The 24,040-nt window shown below is 35.3% G+C and overlaps 1 protein-coding gene across 16 annotated transcripts in view; it reads left to right on the top strand.

The window, feature by feature from the left end:
* The window catches only part of LOC143223029 (ATP-dependent translocase ABCB1-like), a 115,290-nt gene that overhangs the window by 47,028 nt on the left and 44,222 nt on the right, over positions 1 to 24,040 (top strand). For all 16 annotated transcript variants that reach the window (XM_076450394.1, XM_076450399.1, XM_076450397.1 and 13 more), the window contains 3 exons: positions 12,320 to 12,491; positions 13,175 to 13,299; positions 22,311 to 22,427. In XM_076450394.1, the coding sequence (XP_076306509.1) occupies positions 12,320 to 12,491; positions 13,175 to 13,299; positions 22,311 to 22,427 (414 nt within the window). The remainder of the gene's footprint in view (positions 1 to 12,319; positions 12,492 to 13,174; positions 13,300 to 22,310; positions 22,428 to 24,040) is intronic.

Below are 24,040 nucleotides of genomic sequence, written 5' to 3'. Positions count from 1 at the left end.
GTCATCCCTGAGGCAAAGTTCTTAGGTCTTATATTTAACTGTAACTTAAACTTTATTTTGCATATCAAGCAACTTCGTGTCAAATGTATAAGAGCACTGAACATCCTCCGTGTCCTCTCTTCCACCTCTTGGGGAGCGGATCAGTACTCCATGCTTACAACTTATCATGCTCTTATATGATTCAAACTTGTCTATAGTCTATGGTTCTGCCAGAACTTCAGCACTGAAAATGCTGGATCCTATCCACCATCAGAGGCTTTAGCTTTGCACTGTGGCCTTTCGCACTTCTCCAGTCCAAAGTTTGTATGTGGAGTCCCATGAACCCCCTCTGTATATTTACTGTTTGCAACTGTCTCTTACGTATGCTTCCAAACTTCACTCTTTACCACATCATCCTACTTGGGGTTGTGTTTTCCATCCTTTGTGGGCTACACATTTCTATAATAGAAAACCTGCCATTGTTCCTTTTAGCCTTCGTAAAATAGCCCGAGAAAAATTAGATATATCTTTGAATAGCATAGCAGTATCAACAGATCAGCCTCTTCCACCATGGCTAATTACTATCCCCAACTGTGACCTATCTTTGAGTCATCTGAGGAAGGCCAACACTCCCGATTGGAAATATCACTCTTTATTTGCTGAACATCTTTCAAACGATCCATCCATTCCCATATATACAGATGGTTCAAAATCAGGTGACTCTGTAGGTTCTGCCATGGTTTGTTACAGTTCACTTGTAGCACACAAAATCCCCTCTACAGTTTGTGTTCACTGCTGAATTGTGCGCAGTATACGAATTGTTCAATCTATACTGATTCACTCGGCTGTCTATTGGCTCTGACATCATTTCATGTTAGTTACCATCCTATTCTTATCAATATCCAAAACAAACTGGCCCAGTTCTCTCTATCATCTATATATGTCCAGTTTTTTTGGATACCAGGTCATGTTGGCATTCATGGGAATGAGCTAGCTGACAGAGCAGCAAAGTGCATCTGCTCTGGCTCTATCACCACCGTCCCTGTTCCATACGTGGACTATGGTCCAGTTATCAAAACCCGACTATACACCGGTTGGCAGTCGACCTGGAGTGAGCAATAAAATAATAAGCTTTATCAAATCAAGTCTTCTTTAGCTCTTTGGCAATCTTGTTTCTGTAAAGATCGAAAGGCTAGGCTATGCATTGGTCACATTTTTTTAACTCACCACTTCCTCTTATCTGGTACTGATGCTCCAATGTATGGTTTGTGTGGCACTCGGGTCACAATCATACATATTTTATTATCATGCCGTTGTTCCAACCAAGAACGCCGCCACCATTTTAAACATGTTTTTAAGGTAGGTTTACCCTTGACATTAGCCAGTGTCATAGGTGATACTGACCACCTCACTCATGTTTTTACACTTTTAAGAGCCATTAGTTTTTTAAACTTAATTTAGGGTTTTTATTGGACTATATACTGTTTTAGCATGATTTCTTTTACAGATTTTAAAATTATATTTTGACCTGAACCCAGGACTGGAAAGGTCAACTTCAGGTGACTGACAGCAAGTTTGAACTTAATGCTTCAGTCTTTCTGACAGGTCTTTATTTTACATATTTTTTACTTTCATTTCCATATAGCAATATAGTATACTACATCTTGTTTGGCACAGATAGCCTAGTAGCTTTGTGCCAGTTAACATGAAATACCTATCTACCTACCTCCTTTCGGAAGCAATTTATCGTTCTGCTGAGTTTATGGTAGACACTCATTTCCTATGTTTTTTCTGTGTTTTGTCTTTTTCAACTTTGACTTTTCTCTGTTGGTTACTCTGTTGTTGGGATTTGTTGGGTAAGGAACCACAGAGACTGAGGCCACATGCCAGTATTTTTTCCTTAACCACCTTTTTGTCCCATCTTTCCTTTTCCCAAGACTTTTTTCTTTCAGTTTCTGTCTCTCATCCTCCATCCCATTGCTCTTCTCCCATCTGTTCTTCCACTGTTTGTAGATATTAACACCAGTGGTCTTATCAGTTACTGTCTTCTGGAGTTTGGAACAGTTGGGGCCAATTTGTCTTGATTTGTGAATCTAGGAATTCATCTTGTGACCAACTGTTGAGGGCTATCAGTTCTATCTGTTAGCCTTTTTGTTTTTCTTCTGCTCCTCCAGAAGATCCTGTCTTCCCCCAGCATCTCTCTGAGGCAGTGTCAAATCTTTTGGCCAAGGATGTTGTTGAGAGAATTTCTTATACTTTGGGATTTATTCTCACCTGTTTGTTGCTCTCCACTACATCAAATCATTTGGTAATCATTTCTACATGTCTACATCAGCTTCTTGATTTTCCTTAGTTAAATGCAGCGTGTTTTCTCACCTTTCAGTGATTTTTTTTTCTCTGGGGCTTTGGATGACTAAGATCGACTTCTCTTAACATTCTCATCTCTCCATCATCCGATCTTTTATCTTTAATCTGTACACCATGTCTGAGTTTGTCCTTTCTGAGTTCTTTCTTTTGGCCTGGTGTTTTTTACCCTTTACGTTTTTTGTTGCTTAATATTTACTGTTGCTCATCACATTCACAGCTTGGAATGCAGATTCTACTATTATATGCATTACTAGCTTTTTTTACTCTTTTATCTTCATTCCAGAAGAACTTCTCCAAGCATATCCTTGTAATTCTTTTGGAGGTGTTTCATTCAGATTGGTTAGTCAAGCTGGAGAAATATCATCTCACAAACCATCCTGTATCTGGTTCATTTGTGTGTGTACTTCACTTCCTGTGTTTGCAAGGTACAGGCTTCTCTGCTGCATTCACAGACCATAAAGGGCCATGATTTCACAAATCTGGCTTTTCCTTCTCTTTCTGTATGAGAAATTCAATATCTTTTGGGGTCTTTGGTTTCCTTGAAACCTTTTATCCACTTTAGTTGTGCTCGTGCATTATTTGATAGTAGATTTTACATGATTGGTGGAACCTCTGTCAGGATCCTTTGTGGTCTTTAATCCTCATATTTTTTTATGGCTTTGTTCTTGGCTGGGTTTTCTCTATATGAATGCTTTTGTCAATTATAGCATCCAGGGAAACATAAAACTAGTAACAGTAAGAATTTATTGCTGCTAGTAACAAAACAGACTGATAGATTACTAATTATCAGATTTGTTAGTGACCTTCAGAGAATTGTCCCATAATACTTAGCATTCTTGATTTCATAAGTGTTATCTGTATTGTCTGAAGTATAAATTCTATGAATTTATCAAGTTTTGTTTGGGTGTTGTATAAATTTATCTTTGCTTATATTGTTCTTCTGTATGATAGATATACCTCACATGCACATTAGATATTATATAGTAAAACTAAATTTATAGTGTTTGAACTGAATTCTTATTCAAAGTTTTTCTTAGCTAAGTATACTAAAAATAAATGAAGAATAAAAACTCAATTTTTTTCCTGATATTTAGTTCAGCAATATGCGAATACTATACAACTTTACTAGCACAAAGAATGCTGTCCAACTACTTTATTGGGGATATGATGATATAATATTTTGAGATGAACCTTTTCAAATATGTATATATGAAATATTTTAATAAAGAAAAATAATGTAAAATGCACAGTGCATGAAAGATATTGTCTGGTTTCACAACAGTTTGTTACCAAGCTAAACAAAACGTGTTCATAATTCCTTCTTAGCCGTGGTCATGCATGACATTATCAAAGTTAAGAGTTCCCATATATAAAGATTATTAATTTCTTTATGCTGTATAAAATTAAGTGCATAAAAAGCCATCCTTTTCTGCATAATTAAATTATGGTTTATTATATTGGTTTATTTTACATATTATGGGAAGGCTATCACCCCTACTACAGAGTCCTCATTGGAAATGTCCCATTCTTCACAGATTCAGGTCAGGTAAACTGAGGCAAGTTACAGATACATTGTCTAATTTGTAGCACACTACTGAAAAACAACACATCTTTATAAATAAGCAAAGGAATTCAACAACCATGAAGCATATAAAACTACACCTCTTAAGACTTAATAATAAACCTTGGGAAATAACAATTGTGATTACCTAAAGTATGACAGAATTCCTAAGACTTATTTACTATTATGATTTCAAAATACAGAAATATTCATAATCATGTAATGAACTGTATTCTATAATTGCTTGCCAGGTTACCTCCTATCTTCAGTATTAATAAAACTTCTGTAATACAGCAGATATTCTGTGAATCAAGAAGTAAACAATTCATCCATAATCAAAAATATACTCACCATCTGCTGACACCATAGTTTTCTTTGACACTGGCTTTGCCTATATAAGTATTGTTTTTGCATGCTGCAGTCTTTTATACCCCATTTAAATGCTCTTGGCTGTATCTAATTTTCAAATCTCTACACCAACATTTGTGTCTTCCATCCTGGTACTGTTTATAAACAGCTCACTCAAATAATGGGATTAATTATTCTTTACAAATGTTGGTCATAGCTTTCTCTGATTCTTACATGTCATTCTGTCATGGTTTGAGATTTTTACGTCACCTTATGGATTTCTAGTTAATTATAATTTTCTTTAAAAAAAACAACAACAATAAATTAAACATGATATTTCATAGTATGAATTCCTATACTGTTGTTGTCAGCATGACAGCTTATCTGACCTCTCCTATTCCTCCTTTGTTATCTAGCATTTCTCTACAGTCAGGGGAGGAGGCAGTTAGTGAGGTTAGCATTATTGATGGGCACCTGGTATTCCTTCAGTTGGAGATTCAGAGGTACTTCAGGTTCTAGTAGTGAAGTTGGACTTTTCATTCAATTCTCCACTTCCATTATCCTCCAAATGTATGAATTTTCATTTTGCAGCAATCAGTGTTTTTGGTCATTGAGGTGATACTGACAGTTGATGCTGTTTTTCTAGAATGTTATTCCTGTGTGTTTGTTGTGCTTGGGACAAGAGGCAATTTGTGGATTATTGTTCTTATCTCAACCAATTCTTACTATCTTTCCAGCTCCATAGAAATGTTCTTTCTCGCACTTCATTGGTATTCTCAGCCAGGTCTGTGGATGTCCAGGTTTGAGATTGCTGAATCTTTTCTCCACATTCTCATAGTGAATTTAATTTGCCTTTTGCTATGTTTCAAGTACAGGTATACTACCTATTTTCTGGCAACTGATGATCCAGCACCTCCTTTAATCTGGACAAAATTATGAGAGCACACTTGAAATCCCTGTGATTGCCAGATAAGTTCACTGGGCAGCCACAGATGGCATTGCATGTGGCACGCTCTCTTTTGGGACAGGCTACCTACTGACTTTACAGGATTTAATGTATCAATGGAGAAAGAAGTTGTTCACAAGTTGCTTTACTATGCAGAAAGTTTTATGGGACCTGCTTACAAGGGTATAGCATGTAAGCTTAATGAAGAAAGTCTGGCCAAGTGGATGAATTTTGACAAAGAAACACCTATTGTTCATCACTATATTGACTCTGCAATTATGGATATTGCTCTAAATCCTGATAAAAACAATGAAAGTGATGAAGATAAAACAGATGTAGCTGAAAGACTTACTGTGAACAAGTTAATTAAGTTGATGGATGAATTAATCAGTGGGTTAAATCAACATTACTCTATGACAGAACAAGAGCTAATGACTTTTCATTTGCTATATGAAAAATTGCACAGGGAAAGATCAAAGCATAAAAAATAACTTGGATGAAATGTATAAAAACATAGCCAAGAAGAATGTGTTTCAGAGCTGTAGGCCTACCTCTGATAATTCTGTGGCTTCTAGTACCCTGGATGTTCTCCCCTGCAACATCACAAATCCATGATGAAACAGATTGTAATCTTGACAGCCCTCAACTTCCAGACCTTTGCGATTAGCTCTACAATTCCCGTAAAATCCTAAAATTTGTCACTATGGAAGTAGTACTACTGCAACATTCTTTGTAAGTACAGTAATTAATAAACCTTTTTCTTTTCTACTGTACTAATAAATCTATCATTTATGCCTGCACTAATGTATTTTGTTAATAGTTTAATTTACATTTAATATTTGTTTTATTTAAGTTTCTAACAACCCATTATTGGTTAGAGACACAGGAGGAGTGTAATTAGTGGATTAGAGGTGTATTGCTGAATTATTGGTCTGGCAAAAATGATAATCTGGCAAGGCTCCAGAATCAAGGGTGCCAGAAAATCAGTGGTGTACCTGACTACAGATCAAGTTACACAGTTCAGGGTTCTAGTCATATCTAGCACCATATGTCTTCTGCTGGGTTTTACAAATTTTCACCATATTTTAACTCCATCTCAACCACCTCACATCCAGCTCCTTGTTATGGAATGGAAAATTGAAGTCTTGCTTACAGGGATGGTTCTATGTCTTTAGGTTTGTGAGCTTTCCTTGAATCTGAATTTTTGAGATTAGGACACATGGTATCCCTTTAGTAGTCTCAGTACAGCTAATGGATCTGGAATTTGGATCCACTGAATCCTCCAGTCTCTTTCAGCAAGTTCAGTATTTTAGTTTTTGAGTGATAGTTGGTTTGGATCAATCCTACCATTATTTTATATATATAATTATTTGTGTTTGTGTAAATGTCTACTACCCCTCTATCTAAAGTTTATCTCTTCACAGGTACTTCCCATAAAGGATGAGGTGTGTCAGGTAATCCAGGGTAAATTAATGGAAGATGAACCTTTATTCTGCATCAGTAATTTAGATTTTCTTGCTCTCCAACAGGCAGTAATGTCTTGTGAAACATTTCATCAATTTTACAGTGGACTCTTAAATTTACTGTTGTGGAGATATGCATTTTTGGGGCTATTTTTAATTCTCTTTCTATGGGTCTTCTTTTACTCATTTTAGCCTTCTGGTTTGCAGTATTTTTTTGGTGATGAATTTTGTAAATTGTCAATCTCAGCCATAACTATCAACTGAACAAATGGATTTTACATTGCAAGGTTTTTCCAATAGATTTGATCTCAGTTTGGGTCTCCATTGATCATTTTTGGTCACTTATTGATTCTCAACTACAAACTTTGGAATCTTCAGTTCCTCATACTCAGGCTTGGGTGGTAGATGCAGTTAGTCCTGATTGGATTGGATTCCTTTTCTTTACTTTTTTCCCAGTTCATCTGTTACTCAGAGTTCTAGCTATGTTTTGATTCTCTACTAGTGAGCTGTTGCTAGAGACAGATTGGCCAAACTAAGTATGATTTCCTCTTTTACAGTAACTTCAAGAAGTCCACCTCTGCATGTTTTTCTTTGGCTGTATTTCGTGAGGTATCCTCAATGCCATGTTTTCCACCAAGACTTTTCCAAACTTACTGGGACTTAATATCTAAAGTTGCCTGGTGTGTGATTTACAAGAAGTTTATTCACACTTTATCAAATGTGTTCACAATATCTCATTTTGACCTTATCTTCATTTGGGTCTAGGTTTTTCTGTTGTTTAGATCAAACAACCTTTTCAATTACTCTTAGTTTTTCTGAACTTCTAAATGTTTTGGACTCTCCAGTGCTATCCAACATTCTTCCCAAATGGTCTTTTCAGTAACTTAACCAGTAAATTAGGATGGTATTACATGCATTGTCTCGACAACCATTCAAGCCTTTATCCTCATGTATCATCTTTTCCTTAATTGGTATTTTTGGCTGTTGACTTGTGGATGTATAACACAGATTACCAGCCTGGTATTCCTTCAACTGAAGATTCATGGGTACTTTAAGTTCTAGTATTGAAGTTCACTTTTTGTCATAATCTTTTCTGTATTTTCCAAGGTCCTTTACATCTTGCTTTCACTGGATCCCACTTTGTGGCAAGTGTTGCCCAAATAGGTGTGCTTTTATCAGACCAATTCTGCACTAGCAACCTATTTTATTATTCTTACTGCTGGTGGAAACAGGCTCTGTAGAAATGATTGTTCCACATGACCATCTAGGCACTTGCCAGATGGTATTATCATGGAATATTACAAGTAAAGCTAAAGGGGCTTCTGCCTGTTCTTGCTGATGTTCAGATTAAATAAAATGGGGTTGATTAGATTTTAAAACATTAAAGAACATGGTTTACTTAATGCATGGTTTCCAGAGCACTGTTCCTCAGGACTCCCAATATGAATTACCCCCTAGATTATACTGGTGGAACTAGGGTAGGGAGTCATTAGTACATCCAGTTTTTGATTCCTGTAAAAATTAGTAAAGATTTAAAATATCTATGTTGAATAACAGCAAAGCAATGTTGAGAATACTTTGCTCAACTATAGGGCCAGAAACATTCAGTTAAACCTTAATTATATGTATTTCAGAAATGATTTAGTGACTTATATGTCAAGTCTAGAAATAAGTAGATATGAATTGTTTAATTTAAATATCTTTTGTCATAGGAGGTTACTTTTTAACATTTCATCTTGTAATGCCACCATTATCTAATATAAACTGCTTCATCTTTATCCATTAAGTTTAAGAAACATATTATCCACTCTGAGTTGTCACTGGCTTTCAGATATCTTGTCTACTATTCGTGTCCTGAGTCATGTTCTAAAATATACACCTATTATGCAGAAAATCTCAAAAGTACAAAATTCTTGCAAATAAATGGGAAGATGTATCAACTGAAAGACTAAATTAACTTCCTGAGAAATTATGTATTGTTGTAAATTTAATGAACATTATGTCACTGATTCAGAGAAAATGCTCAGTGTCGATATTAGTAAACACCGTTCAGACACGAGGTTAAAGACTGATGAAACTTGTATATACCATTCTTTTATTTATTTTATTGTCAAGTATGCTGTTTAGTTATTAAATTCACTATCATATAGTTATATCTGAAGATATAAGTTTTATAATAATGTAACTGACTTTCTTTGATCAAAAGACTTAGTATGTGCCAAAAAGTTTTGCTTTCTTTAGTAAGCACAGTAACTGCTACTTCAGATATTGGCTGTAGGTTAGCAAATTTATTCATTATTTATATTCATCACTTTGGCATTGTGTAGTTATCAACTTGTGGAGTTAATGACAGATTGTGATTTTATTTCGATCTTCAGCAAAAGATGTTTGTATTACTCACCTGCCGTGCTTTAATGGTAGATTTTTGGTTTTAGTCATTTCATTCTTTAGAGACAGTTTAAATGATATTACACAGAAATTAAAAATAAAATATAAACAAAAAACTATTTACAAAAAGCCTAGACTGATCAACTTGGATTTAGGAGTGAGAAAAATCAGCTTACTTACAGAGTTCTATGTATATTACATTTCTATGAAAAGTTATTGGTATTAAGGCTGTGAAAGAATGTTAAGAAACCTGTGATAGTTCATTTTACTATAATAATATTTTCATATTATCAACATTAAAAATTTGTCAGTTTGATTTCTCATTTTTAAAACATTAAATGTTAAAGGAGCAATTTTACTTTTGAAATAATTTTAATAAATCATTAAATGCAATAAACCTTTGTATTTCCTTAAGCAGGATTAGTATACTTGTATGATATATAACAGTAAGAGAACAAAAAATTTGTGTGTGTCTGTCTGTTATCTAACTACTCCTAGGTTATTAGTATGATAGTTTTGAATAAATGGAATGTTAATGGGAGTTTGTGACCACTTCCATCTCCATTATTACTGTTATTGATCATTTATTGTCTTTGATGTAAGTTAATGTTAGCTACATTCATAGATGATGCAACACCATTAAACAAGTAAATAGTTTTATAAAACATATTTGCATACATTGAGGGGGGGGCATAGAAACATTTTATATATTTTAGAGTGCACTAATACTCTATGAAAGAATGCAAAGAAAAAAATGGCCACACCTAGTGCAATCAAACATAAACTCAACTGAAGTATCTACTCCAACAGCCACCATAATGTTGATATGAAAAGCTGTTTCATCAGTTTACCTACTTTGACCCATGACCTTTCAACTTTGGCTTGTAAGACACTTCTGCATCCAGTGATCATCAGTTAATTAACCACATGTAACACTGTGGAAGGACATTAAGAGGTGGGTGTTGAAACCTGGTAAAAGAAAGCACCCCTATTGTTGCAACTTTTTCTGCTACCCCTTTCTCGAAAAATCACCCTGACCATTGCACAGTGTACACCATGTTTTCAGTATATACATATTGAGTTATTAAAGCTTATAACAAACCTTTGGTGAGGTAATAATGAATGCTGTAATAATATATTATATTGTTTGAAAGTTAGGATTTTTTTGTATTTATCATAGCATCCATGCACACCATTTTCTAAGTTCATGACTTGTCTAAAGAATGGGTACCTCAGCTCATAATAAATAAATATAGACTAACTGGTAGGTACTCTTGTTGAATGACATAGGGATGCCAGATCCAAATGAATACCTATGAAGGTATAGGCCTAAGAGAATGTGTCAGGGTTGTACAATTAGTCTAGCTGTTTGTGAGTTATGAACAAGCCTGGTTAGGAGAAAGACTTTAAATGCTCTCAAGGGGTGACATAAGGAGATTAGATCAAAACATTAAACCCCTGTGTTACTTGTTGGAGGTGGTCATAATGGTCTATGGATCATTCCATGCCATCTAACCTAGGGTTTTCCAGTTTATGTCATAGATTTCCTTGAAAAAATTATGCAAAATCTCCATTTTTATTTCTTCAGCCATACAGTACAGCTTTAAGATTTTACATGGTTGAATAAATTAAAATGAAGTTTTTGCTTGAATTTTTTTGAAAGAAATCTAGGACATGAACTTGCCCAGAAAAAGTAATTTTTCCCAGTTGGCATGGAATGACTCCTATGCCAGGTTAGATGGCTGTTACTCCATTGGTTTGTCAGTTATAAGTGAACATGCAAATATGCAACTCATGATTTTAGATTTTAACAGTGATTGTGTTTTCCCAGTGAGGTCCTTAGATTTTCATCACTGTATGTACAGTTATTTTATGATCTAAATAAAGCCTTGGAAACTATCACATCCAATTTAGTGGGTTTTTATATTCCTTTTCTACTTACAGCTGTTCTACTGTGAAATTATTTCCTATATCATTTGTGTATCCAGCTATGCATGTTAACAAATTTCAATATGATTGAATCTATACTTTACCATAGAGTACCAGTGTATGCTTAAGTTTTCAAACTGTTTTTTCTTTAAAAGGTTGCATTTACTGTTTCTTTCAAGGAAGATTCCTAAACCTGTGTATCATACTTTATGTAGTTTTAGAATAGAATATGTTTGAGAAGCAAGTATATGTATGAAAAAAAAAAATGAGTGACAGAATATTTTTGAGTAAAATATTACTCTGAATTTCTTTAGAATTTTTATGACTAAGTATCTATAGTGAACACATTGTAGTATGTTCTGCTTCCAAGAATATTTGGATCCATGTTTAATATATTTACTGTTATCTTTCTTAGCTGTTGTTTTTGAAATGTATTAATTAGCAATAAAGGTATATATGAATGTGCATTTGTATATGATGCATTAAAAACAGCTTACGGATGAAAGTTTTTAATGTAGATTAAAGACTAATAACATTCTTTTTAACATGATGGTGCAAAAAAAAGCTAGACAATTCATGAATGACATGTCCTTTGTAGTTATAAATATTTAACTGATTTAAATTTTCAAGGATCTAATACATTTTTTCATATATTTTAATATATTATCAAATCTTATAGTTGTTTTCATAATAATTACATTTCATAATATCAAATGAAAGTAATGTTTATGGACTGATTTATCAGCAATTTATGGTTTTCACATAAATGTGTTTGCAAACAATTTTATAATTTTAAAAATTATAGAAAACTGGTCTGAATATTCATAATTGCACCTAGATTAACAGATGGAAAAAATATTCCAATGTTCCTTGATGGTCACTTGATCAACACTAGAATCCATTGTATTTTTGCCAGCTAGCTACTTTTAATTTTAATCCCTGTGCACAGATGTTTTTTGGTTTCTTTTCATTAAATCCTTCATACATCCCAGTTCATAAGATTTTAATATTTTGAATGTGTTTACAGTGCAAAAACCATGTGACAGTTTTCCTTAACTATAATTATACTTGTATGCTTAGATTTAACTGTGTATGCAAGGTCAATAACTTTTCCTTCTCAGTAATTGTTGACCAGAGCAAGCTATCTATATGTATCAGAACTTAACCAACACATATAGATGTGATGCTGCATTTTTAACCTCTAGTTCTGAACCAAACTCTGTTCCACTAAGCCTTTTAAACTTGATATTTGTTCTAAATTTCATTAATCAGCTGAGTAATTTATATATAAAAAAAACAATTTAAAGTAGTTAATTGTGAATTTCTTGTAATTTACAGTGATCTGGAAAGGATACGAGAAGGGATAGGTGACAAGTTCAGCATGTTTATCCAGTATGCAGCCACGTTTCTTTCTGGATTTGTTGTTGGTTTTTTTGTGGGTTGGGAATTGACCCTTGTGATCATGTCACTAACTCCATTGTTGGCCTTATCTTCTGCTTTTATGGGAAAGGTAAAAAATTGTGGAATTTTTGTCTGTCTTGTGATGTGTATCTTTTGCTAGCTGACCTGATATTTAACCTCTGATGGAAATTTAGGTTGTCACTGAAAACAAAGGCAATATCAGAATAGAAAAAAATGGTTGTGTAACGGTATGTAGTTTTCAGATTTCTAAGAAAATTAATTTTAATATTTGTTTTCGTGAACTCTGACAGATTTCTAGTAGATTGCACAATAACAATATTAATAAGATTACTTCAAGTTTGAAATTCTGTTCTGTAGTGTGTATGAATGTCTGAAAGTGTTTTATAGAATTATGTTTATCAGTTTCAAGTAATTAATTTTTTAAACTTACAATAGCAAATTCAAACTATCAAAATGCATTTAAAATGAAACATTTTAAAGCTGAACTGAAATCTTTCAATTCTTATATTTTCCACAAAAAATATTTGAAATATTATATGAAATAAAAGCATGGTTAATGTTTTGGGAAATAATTTTTATATTACATAAATTGATTACAAAACGTCATAGCCTTGGATTTTACATAACCACCAGAATGTCAATATGAGAAAAAAATCCAGCTAATGGTTTCTAGTAATACTCTTAAAAGAGTTTAGAAGAAGTTGAGAAACTTGTGGTTTTTGTACTCCTTCAAAAAAGAAACTAAAGTGGCAGTTTGCTGCCCCAACTTAGATGATTGCATCTTCATCAGCCAGAGAACAGGAGAAGTATGCACAAGCTGGCAGTGTTGCTGAAGAAGTTCTAGGAAACATCAGGACAGTAGCTGTATTTAGAGGAGAAAAGAGAGAAGTAACTAGGTAACTGTTTAATAATTATTATCATTTCTAGTACTGTGACTATATTTGTTGTATTTTTCTTACATTTTGTTTTAAAATTGTATAGGGTATAAAGTAGTCCTGAAGAAGCCTAAATGACAAAATATTGAACAAAAAAAATGAAGCTAAATATTTCATGAACATAAATAGCTATTTATTTGGTCAAATTTTCACATAAATGTAGAGGTTTATATTCATTTTTAAAACAAAAATCATTCTTTAGTTTCAGAAAAAGATACCTTCAGCCAGACACAGCTAAATATCTTCATAATTTTATTTTGTTTAAGAATTAAACCATTGGTGATATAGTACTTTCATCTTTCTTGAGATTAGATTTCCCATATTGTGCTGCCTTCTGTATGTGAACTTTTTATATAACTCAAGCCTTTCACATGCCTTATTGAAATTAAAGTTTCTAATGTTTCATGCATCATCATCTCAACCAGTAGTAAAACACTACTATCACATGACTTCCTTTATGTGCCATTATTGAATGATCACTTCTCATTTGGCAGTGTGTAAGTTCATACAACTTTTTGTTCCTTACTTCTTGAAGTGGTTTAACTTAATTTAATTTACTTTATTTCATGAATTTTTGTTTCACTTTATTTTGGAAGATGTTTGATTTACATATGTTTTGCTGCAAAATATTTCACTTGTTTGTTTGGTATCAAGCATAACTTTTGAAATAAATGTTACCACCTTGGGTACATCTCATTTAATACCATACTTCGGGCTGCAGATGCGGGTGATCTATCAGATTGAGGGTTACATGAGAGAACTTTTGTTCCTGCTGTTGCTGCTGTTTCTTTTGAGACTGGCTGACAAGGAATTTGATCATTTGTATTCTAATCTGGAGTTTGTTGTGCCTTCCCAAACTCTACCTGAAGATTCTGTTAGGCCTTCATCACCTTTCTTGGATTTCATTTCTTAGATATGTTCTTTCTGTTGTTCCACAACCTTTTCTATTACATGATTATGCCTCAAACCTCAATTTTTCCTACTATCTTCTGATAATCAGGCTCAAACTGAGCATTTAACTTTCCAGTTAGGTGATGGTGTTAGTATGCTTCATCCACCATGGCCTTTGTGTCAGTCCTTTCCTTTCCCTCCTCAGCATTGGTTTGTCTGTTGGGGCCTTTGTGGTTGTGATGCTATCTTGTCAGGAGCTTGGTTCCTTATCTGTGGGACCTTTGGATGGCCTCATTTTTGAGATGTTTTATGTTTGACATGATTCTAGAATATTTGGAGTCAAGGATAACTTCATCCAACAGCATTCTACCTTTCTCATCTAATGATACATTTGTCCTTGTCAGAGCAAAGTGAGGCACTGATTCATTTCTCCCTCCCCTTCCAAGGCCATGTCTGTTCCTTCTTGTAACAGAACTGCTGTTTGTCATTTTCCATGATGTGCCAGAAACAGTACTGGTGACTACTCTTGGGTTCAGGTCCAGTGGAAGCTTTTCTAGTGACCTTTGTTCATTGGTGGAGCCTCCTAATCTTTGATGGTTGGATTCACCAAGTTTTATCAGAGAGATTTGTTGTATCTTTTCTTAACATTCATCTACTACTACTTGTACCTGCTTTATTTTCTCCTCCTCAAGATCTCTTGTCACACCAGTGTCTTATCTCAAGGAGTACAAAATCTCCTCCCCAAACAAGGTATTGAACCCTGTCCTCCATGATGTGAGGAGTTTTAACTTTTGCCTCTTTTTAGTTCTCAAAAAGACAGGGAACTGGAGACCTTTCATTGACTTGTCCTGTCTTAGTCCACATTTTCATACCCCATGCTTCACTATGGAATCTTACTTTACTTTTTGGTGGACTTTATTTCTGGATCTCCTTATAATTAAGGTGGACATATCTATTACTTGTCTGCATATTCCTGTATCAAAGCATTTTTGTACTTATCTTCAGTTTGTCCATTATGGAATGGTGTACCAATCTCATGCCCTACCATTTGGGGTGGCTTTGGTGCTGTGTATTTTTTGTTGGATGGTGCTCTACATGTCTTCATACCCTACCCCTCAATGTGGATTCCTGTATGTGGTGAGGGGACCTCTCAAGGAAGGTTCTGTTCTTTCAGTTTACCTCCTCTGGGATCTAAACATTCACCCACATGTGTGCTGTGCATGGTGACCCTGGTGGTTGAGGGGTGCAACCTTAACACACCACTTTGGCTTTGAATTCCTGTAGATGGACAGCCTTGGGGTGGCCCTCTTTGGTCATTCGGCTGATCCACTTAGGCGAGGGTCAACCAAGTACCAGTGTTGGATGTTCTCAACAGGAGTTGTGGACATTGTATCTGATGTTGGTGTTTTGGTATAGTGCTAATGAAACCCAGGCGTTGCTGCAGTGTCCTTGTTTAACATTGTAGTGCATCCCCTCGTAGGGCCCCATGGTGGGTGGGGTCAATGGGCACCAAAATTTCCCTTTTTTTTATTATGGATCCTTCAAATAAAAACTTAATAAAATAGTGAAAAAACAGTCCATAGGTAAACAACCACGTCTTGAAGATTCTGTGCAACAATCTTCAACACCTGTAACTCCTGTTGTATATATTAATATCTTATCCTACATTCTCTTCCAGACACACCTTTAGAGCAAATATCTCCCTTTTTCATTCAGAAGGGACTAGATGGATTTGCTGGCTCTCCAAAATCAGTAAAGAAGCTTTAATCTGGTGACATATTGGTGGAAACATCTACATCTCAACACAGTGAACTTCTCTTGCATTCAAAGACAATTGTGGATATACCTATTGAGGTTACACCTCATGCTACTTTGAATTCATCATGAGGAGTTATTGTTGAGAGGGGTTTGAAGAACATCCCCAAGTCAAAGATTCTCGCTGGTTTCTCCACTCGGGGAGTTTCTGCAGTGAGGCATATCTCCACTCACAAAGATGGAATTACAATGCCGACCAATATCCTCGTTCTGACATTTACATCACCACGTCCTCCTGCTACCATCAAGGCAGGTTATCTTAATTGCAAGGTACTACCATACATTCCAAACCCTCTCCAATGTTTCCAGTGTCAGTGGTTCAGTCACTTGAAGACATCATGTCATGGTTCCTTGACGTGTGCTGTTGTAGTGGCAGGGACCATGATGATAATGAGTGTGAAACAGACCCTCATTGTGTCAGTTGCAATGGCTCTCACCCGTCCTACTTTCATTCTTGCCCTAAATGGTTGGAAGAAAAAGAGGTGCAGCATTTGAAAACAATTAATAACATTACTTATCCTGAGGCTTGAAAGTTGCTGTCCACCACTTCATCTCGGACGTATGCTGCTGCACTTCATTCCGCAACTACAGTGGGAGTGCAGATGGATCTCTCTGTGCTTCCAAAAGAATCATTCTCAAAACCAATGAAAAGTCTTTTGATTTCCATGGTTAAAAAAGTTGATGAATTAACTTCAACAATCATCTCTGTCCCTTACATATATTCCAACAAATCCCAAGATCCACTTCCTTCAGTTCCAGCTCCAGGCATTTCCTTGGATACATCTTCTCCCACCCCAGGATGCAAAACGATCATTTGTTCACGTCCTCAGTTACTGGAATCCCCTTCCAACAGCAAAGACCTGCCAAATCAACCCAGGGCAGGATCCATGGAGGTTGATAGACCTTCCTCGAATAAAGACAGTAAAGAAAAAAGACGTGGTCATAAGCAGAAGGGTTCTTGACCCAATTTGCCTACACATAAATAAAAATGGCTACTTTGATACGTGGAACTTTTGAGGTTTACATTCTAATCTGGATGACATCAAAACACTGATTGCTTCATACCATTCTGTATGTCTTTCCTTACAGAAAACATTTATGAAACCTGCTGAAACAGTCACCTTTTGGCAGTTTTCTTTGCACAGAAATTACAGGCTATGTGATGGACGAGTGCATGGAGGGGTGGCAGTGTTGGTTGATCAGCTTGTGCCCATCCTGTCTTTGCCACTCGGCATGCCCTTGGAGGCCATAGCCATTTGTGTTTTCTTGGGTCGTACCATCACTGTTTGTTCTCTCTACCTGTCACCTGGAGAGACATATGATCAATCAGACCTTGATGCTCTCGTTGAACAGTTGCCGTTTCCCTTTCTACTCCTGGGGGACTTTAATGGACATCATCCCCTCTGGGGAAGTGCTGATACTGATAGGAGGGATTGCTCTGTAGAGCATATGCTGTCTGATCACAACCTTTCTCTTTTCAGTACTGGTTCTTCTACTTAGTTTCATGCATCTAGTCAGTTCTTTGCTGCTATTGATCTCTCAATTTGCTCCCCTTCATTATTCTCCCATTCTTCATGGAGGGTTGACAATAATTCACGAGGCAATGATCATTTTCCTATAAGTTTGAGAGAGACTGGCCGTGATCGATGCCACCCCACCCACGTGGTCTAGTGGAAGTTGGATCACACAAACTGGCCCTCTTTCACTGCTCTTACAGAATTTGATCTTGCCATCATCTGTATTAGACGACCGTGTGGCAGCAGTAACTGACTGTATTATACAAGCAACTGCTCAATGTATTCCTAAAACCTCAACATGTTTTCCATTATATCCTTGTGTGTGGTAGAATCCTGTCTGCCACATGGTGCAGAAGGTTAAAATATGGGCCTGGGAAACTTTCTGTAGATATTGCACAGTCTCAAACTGCATTGCATTCCAGCAGGCCCGTGTACATGCTCCGTGGGTAAGAGGTCAGAAGGAATGTGGGTCAAGTTCACAACCAGCATATGTTCTACCACCAATTCCAAAGTAATATAGGACAAGATTCGAAAGGGCATGGGACAATATAATTCTGTCCCTCTCTCAATCTTGCTCAGAAAGTAGCTGATATCTGGAGCATCGCCTAGACTTTAAGTGAAAGATTTTGCCGGGTATCTAGCACTTCTGCTTCTTCCTCCACGTTCTTACCCATCAAGACTCGAGTGGAGTGATCATCTCTTTCCTTTCGAGCTTATTGTCTCTGTGAGTATAATTGTCCCTTTACACTGATGGAACTCAAACTGGCCCTTCATTCAGCTGGCAGAACATCAGTTGGACCTGATGATGTACACTATGAAATGCTGCACCACCTACCTTCTGCTTCTCTTGCTATTCTTCTGATTGTTTTTAACTGGATCTGGCAGGATAGTGGTTTCCTGATGTCTGGTGCTAGGCTATTCTCCTATTTTTCTCTAGACCTGGGAAGGATCCCAAGACTCCTTCAAACTGCCATCCAGTTGGTTTGACAAGCTGTCTCTGTAAGACCTTAGAGAAGATGGGTAATGCTCATCTTGTCAAGAAACCAAACAGCCTCCTCTTGCCTACCCAGTGTGCGTTCCAACGAAAGCGCTTTACTGTGGACCACCTGATTTGACTTGAAACGTCAATCTGAAAAGCTTTTTTCAAATGACAAAATCTTGTATCAATATTTTTTTACATTGAGAAGGTTTATGATACAACATGGAGGTATGGCACTTTGTGAGACCTCCATATATATGGGTTACGTGACCATTTGCCCATTTTTATTAAAAAGTAGTAATGGATAGGAGATTCCAAGTTCATGTGGGTTCAACACTTTTCTCTTCTTTTCTTTAGGAACTTGGAGTCCCTCGGGGATGTGTTTTGAGGGTCACACTTTTCAGTTTAAAAATTAATGCCATCACTGAACAACTCCCTCTCACTGTTGCAAACAGGCTCTATGTGATGATTTTCACATCTTATGTCAGTTGTCGAACATGAGGTACAGACTGCCCTCAATCGTTTACTGAAGTGGATCACAGCGAATAGCTTTAACTTTTCTCTCTCTCTAAAACTGTTTACATACACTTTTGCTGCCAACAGGGTATTCATCCTGATCCTGAACTCCGTATCAGTGAAGTTAGTGCTGCCTGTGGTCCCTGAGACAAAGTTCTTGGGACGTATCTTTGATCGTAAGCTGATCTTTATACCAGACATCAAGCAGCTACAGGTCAAATGTACAAGAACACTGAACATCCTTCGTGTCATTTCTTCCACCACCTGGGGAGCAGATCAATGTTTTATGCTAAAGATGTATTGTGTTCTTATTCGATTGAAACATGACTATGGATCACTGATCTGTGGTAGCCAGACTCTCAGCCTTAAAGATCCTGGACCCCATTCATCATCAAGGACTTCTGCTCTGCACTGGGGCTTTCTACACTTCATTAGTTCAGAGCTTATACATAGAGTCTCATGAACCTTCTTTGTATCTCCTCCTTTTGCAACTGTCTTTACTATATGCTTTGAAACTTCATTTCTTGCCAAAGCATCCCACAGGGGATTGTGTTTTCTTTCATCGGTGGGCCATACCTTTTCAGAACAGATGATCCGCCATTGCTTCTTTTGGCCTTCGTATCCATGTGTAATTGGATGAATTGGGTCTGTATTTGGATAACATTGCTGTATTCACTGGTTAGCCCATTCCACCATGGCTTATTACAGTCCCCAAATGTAATCTATCTTTAAGTCATCTGAGAAAAGCAGACGCTTTGGATTTGAAATACTGTTTGCTATTTGCTGAACATCTTTCAAAGCATCCTTCCATTCCTATTTATACAGATGGTTCGAAGTCAGGTGACTGTGTGGGCTCTGTCATGGTTTGTTGTGGTTCAGTGGTTGTGCACAGAATCCCCTCTACAGCTTCTGTGTTCACTTATGAACTGTACGCCGTTTTTCTTGCCATGGATCACATAGAAGCTAAGCAGTACTCAAACTGCACTTTTTATACTGACTCTCTTATCCTCATGGTCATTGGAGTTGATTGCATGAGATTAACTTTCCTTGGATACTGGATGACACAGTCCCAGATATCTGGCTCAATGACACTTCAGTGTTTTTTTCATATCTGTGATTTTAGAGCTTGAGGTGAAGCTGGTATGATTCTCATCCTACCATTGTCACTACTCATGAAGAAGGATTTGGATATAGTTGACTTACCAGATACAGTCTGCCAAGCCCTGGCCATTTTACACCATAGGATACATCTTACATTACCCACTTCTGTAGGATTGAGATTCCTTATTTATCTGGTTGGGATCACTTTCCTGACTTATCCTCTCCCACTCAGATGTGCTCCTTTCTTTTTGCATTATTTTTGTTCTTAGTTGGTCATGGCAAGGAAATAACTTAGCTCAGAAGTGGTGCTGTGTCCCTCTTCCAATTATCTGATCTCTTTCTCTCCTATAGAGAAGTAACTGTCATATGCTTTAGGGGAGTATATCTGTTCTTTCCTTGCATCAGTCTCTACTCCTCTTTATTGTGGGATTCTAGCTACTCTTGTCTGCAGAATGAAGCATCGTATTGGAAATTGTAATTTCCCTGTACTCTGCTCACACTTACCATCTTACTCCTCACAATCTTCCAGTGCTTACATCTCCTGCCAAACTTCAAAGTGATGGTTTGTTAGTAGTTTATAGAGAGAGTCACATGTGGTAGTACATTTCTCCTATTAGTGGAGAGATGATACATGATGATTTGCAGGAGAGACATGTCAGAACTTTTGATTCCAATGTGGGGGTTGCATAGGAGGCTTGTGGTATGTGTTGTACAAACTTTTGCATTTTGAGGGTGACACAAAATGGGGAGAAACAGTTTTGTGAGAGAATGGAAGTACCTATTGGAAACACATTTCCAGTATAGGGAAATTATAACTTTCTCAACAAAGGGTTGATATTTCATTGAATGATCAGATAATTTAAAGTGTTTTTGTCTTCAATAACATTAAGAAAGTTTTAGTCGTATTGATTTGGTTATAAAAAGTATTTATTATAAACAGTACATCACGTAAAGGACAGAGATAAATACAGCTGAATATGAATGGAAAAGGAGTGGCTAACCATGTGGATTATGTTTTTGCTGAGCAATTTGCACTATTATTCCAACTCCATTTTTGAAAAGATCTGAGTGGTATTAATAAAAGAGATGCATATGGTATCACACAAGTGATTTAACAGAGGCATATAACATGTTTTTGTATTATTTATATTTAAAATCTGTGAAATTGTGAGTGATTTCTACTCAGAATAAGTAAATGATGTGGATTTGTAAACATGCAACACTTTCAGACATGAGATATTTAGTTCATCAGTTAATACATTATTATGTAACACAAGTTATTTTAAACTAATGTGTCTTTGAAGTCTAAAACTGCTTCACAACCAAAGTTAGTCACAGATTAGCATGTACTTAAAATAGTAGGATTGTCTCTTTTTTGTGTGTGTGTTTCACATCATTTTAAGCATTATGTATAGGAAACTAAATAAATTAAACAATTTCATGATTTAAAAATACTTTATAGAGCAATAATGCTCCTTACTTTGAACACTATATTTAAATAGAAGAACAGATAAATGAAAAAGTACAACTTAAACACTTAATGAGAAACAGTTTCAAAAAATTTCATTTCAAAGCCTTTTCTTCTAATCATTTTCAGATTTATTGAAACTTGTGTACATATAAATTACTTACATGACCTGTTATACTGTATTGTAAAGTAGGTACCTGTTTTTTGAGAGGAGTTTCTTATTTTAATCATAATATAGGAGACTCTATTTGCTAGTATATTTTATATTTTACACCTTAATATGTCATTGTGAGATTTCTTAACATTTGAAAATCATCAATTTAACCTTGTTTCAAGTAATAGATGTTTACATTGTTTTAAAAGTTTTAAATGCACTAGGACAGAGTCTTTTATAAACTGGTTTATCTCTGTTTTTATATTAAATTCTATTCCAAAAATAATTGAAAATGTAAAACTTGGGTTACTACAACTAAAATAGCAGCAGCAATCCATACAATTTTCCAGCTCTCCAATATTCTAAGTTAAAATTACCATAGGAAAATTAAGCATCTAAAAATAGAAAAATGTGAATAAATTGAAACAACTCTTTGATAATGACGCTACTTATGTTGTGATTAATTTGTTTGTGTATGTATTTGTATATTTATTTATATATATATATAAATTTATGTAACAACTTTTTTAGATATACTGAAGCTTTATTAGCTGGAAAGAAAGTAGCAATACGAAAATACATTTTCATTTCCATTGGTTTAGGCTTCACTTTTCTTGTGCTATATGGTTCATATGCTTTGGCTTTCTGGTGAGTTGGACATAGTTTTTTCTGTAATATATAGTTTTTCAATAACAAATAATGTGTGAATTTTACAGAACAAGAATTGGATTAAATTATAACGTGAACCTGTAATAGTCTGTTAACTTTTTTCATTTGTTTTTCTTTACTTCCCTAAATACATAGCTGTATGTAAGTTAATGATAAATGTATTTATTGCTATCATTCATGTGTTGTGTATATCTGTTCATTAGGATACTTTTTAATTAAAGATCATTTTATCTATTAAAGATAGGGTATTCAAGATTAATGTATATACAAACTTTATTATTACATTTTATACATATGTCAGATTATTAAAATACATTATCAATGGAATTTTAGCATATGTTATCAGTCTTTGGCTTATGAATATACTTTAGAAAATAGTTAACTGAAAGTTGAGACCAGTTGATCTCTAGAAAGTATTTTTAAGCATATTTACAAGAGTAAATGATAATTTAAGAGTACATTATCATTGGAGGTAATTATTTGTTGCTCTCTTCATTGATAAGTAATTAAATAATTCAGAATACACTATCTTTGGAAGTAAATGAAACTTGGAAGTAACTCTCAGAATACTATAGTTACGTGTTACTTTGATGCAAGCAACAATACAAATATGAGTTGCTTTAACCTGCATTTTCATTTACACAAGCGTTTGAAACTAATTATACTTAACAGGAAAGATCTTGTGCTACAATTAATGTGTAACAAATAAGCTGCCATACTGTAACACACAGTACTTTATCTGTATTATTGATGCCATTGTCTTTGACTGATTTTTCTTAAAAATATGTTTGAATGTATGAGCTAATGGGATTATAAAATGTTTGATTTGTATTTTTTGAAGCATTGTATCTATGTTGTGATGACTTAGTTGTTGTTAATTTAATCTATATCTTTCTGTTTTCAAACTCAATGATGAGTATCTATTTATATATATAAAGAACAAAAATTAATTTATGGTTTATATGTCAGTAAAACTACACCTAGGTCACTGGGTCAGTCTCAATCAAACTTCGTGGGATAATGGTTTGGAACAAGGGACATGCTTATGAGGGATTCACAACCCCACATTATTTCTGTCATTTAGCATGTCTTAACTTTGATGTAAGTTTACAGTACCATGTCCTTATACCATATATTCAATTTGCTATAACACAACATACACTTAATGCTTGGTAGGGCATGTAAGTGTTCTGTATACTTCAGTGTTTGTTAGCAATTTTCTGTAGAGGAATGGAATGAAAACAATGACCACCACTGTTACAATAAAACAAAATTAGCTGAAGTTTTAACTCTAACAGCTGCCATAAGGCTGATATGGAGAACCATTTCTTGTATTATACCCACTTGCTACTTTGACTCACGACCTTTCAGTTGCAGCCCATAAAATACTTCCGTGATCAACAATTGTTTATCAATTAATCATGTTAACCACTGTGGAAGAACATTAAAAGCTGAGTGATGAAAGTGAGTAAAAGAAAGCACCCTATTCCCATTACCTTTACATACAGTCACCCTGCCCACCACATAATGCATACCATGTTTTAAATATATACATATTCTTAAAGTTTGTGCAGAACTCTTGGTTAGGTAAT

This window comes from Tachypleus tridentatus, chromosome 8 (genome assembly GCF_004210375.1).
Source record: "Tachypleus tridentatus isolate NWPU-2018 chromosome 8, ASM421037v1, whole genome shotgun sequence".
In the NCBI taxonomy this organism is placed as follows: Eukaryota; Metazoa; Arthropoda; class Merostomata; order Xiphosura; family Limulidae; genus Tachypleus; species Tachypleus tridentatus.
Note: the sequence above shows the minus strand (reverse complement) of the source record. Positions and strands in the feature narration are given on the sequence as shown.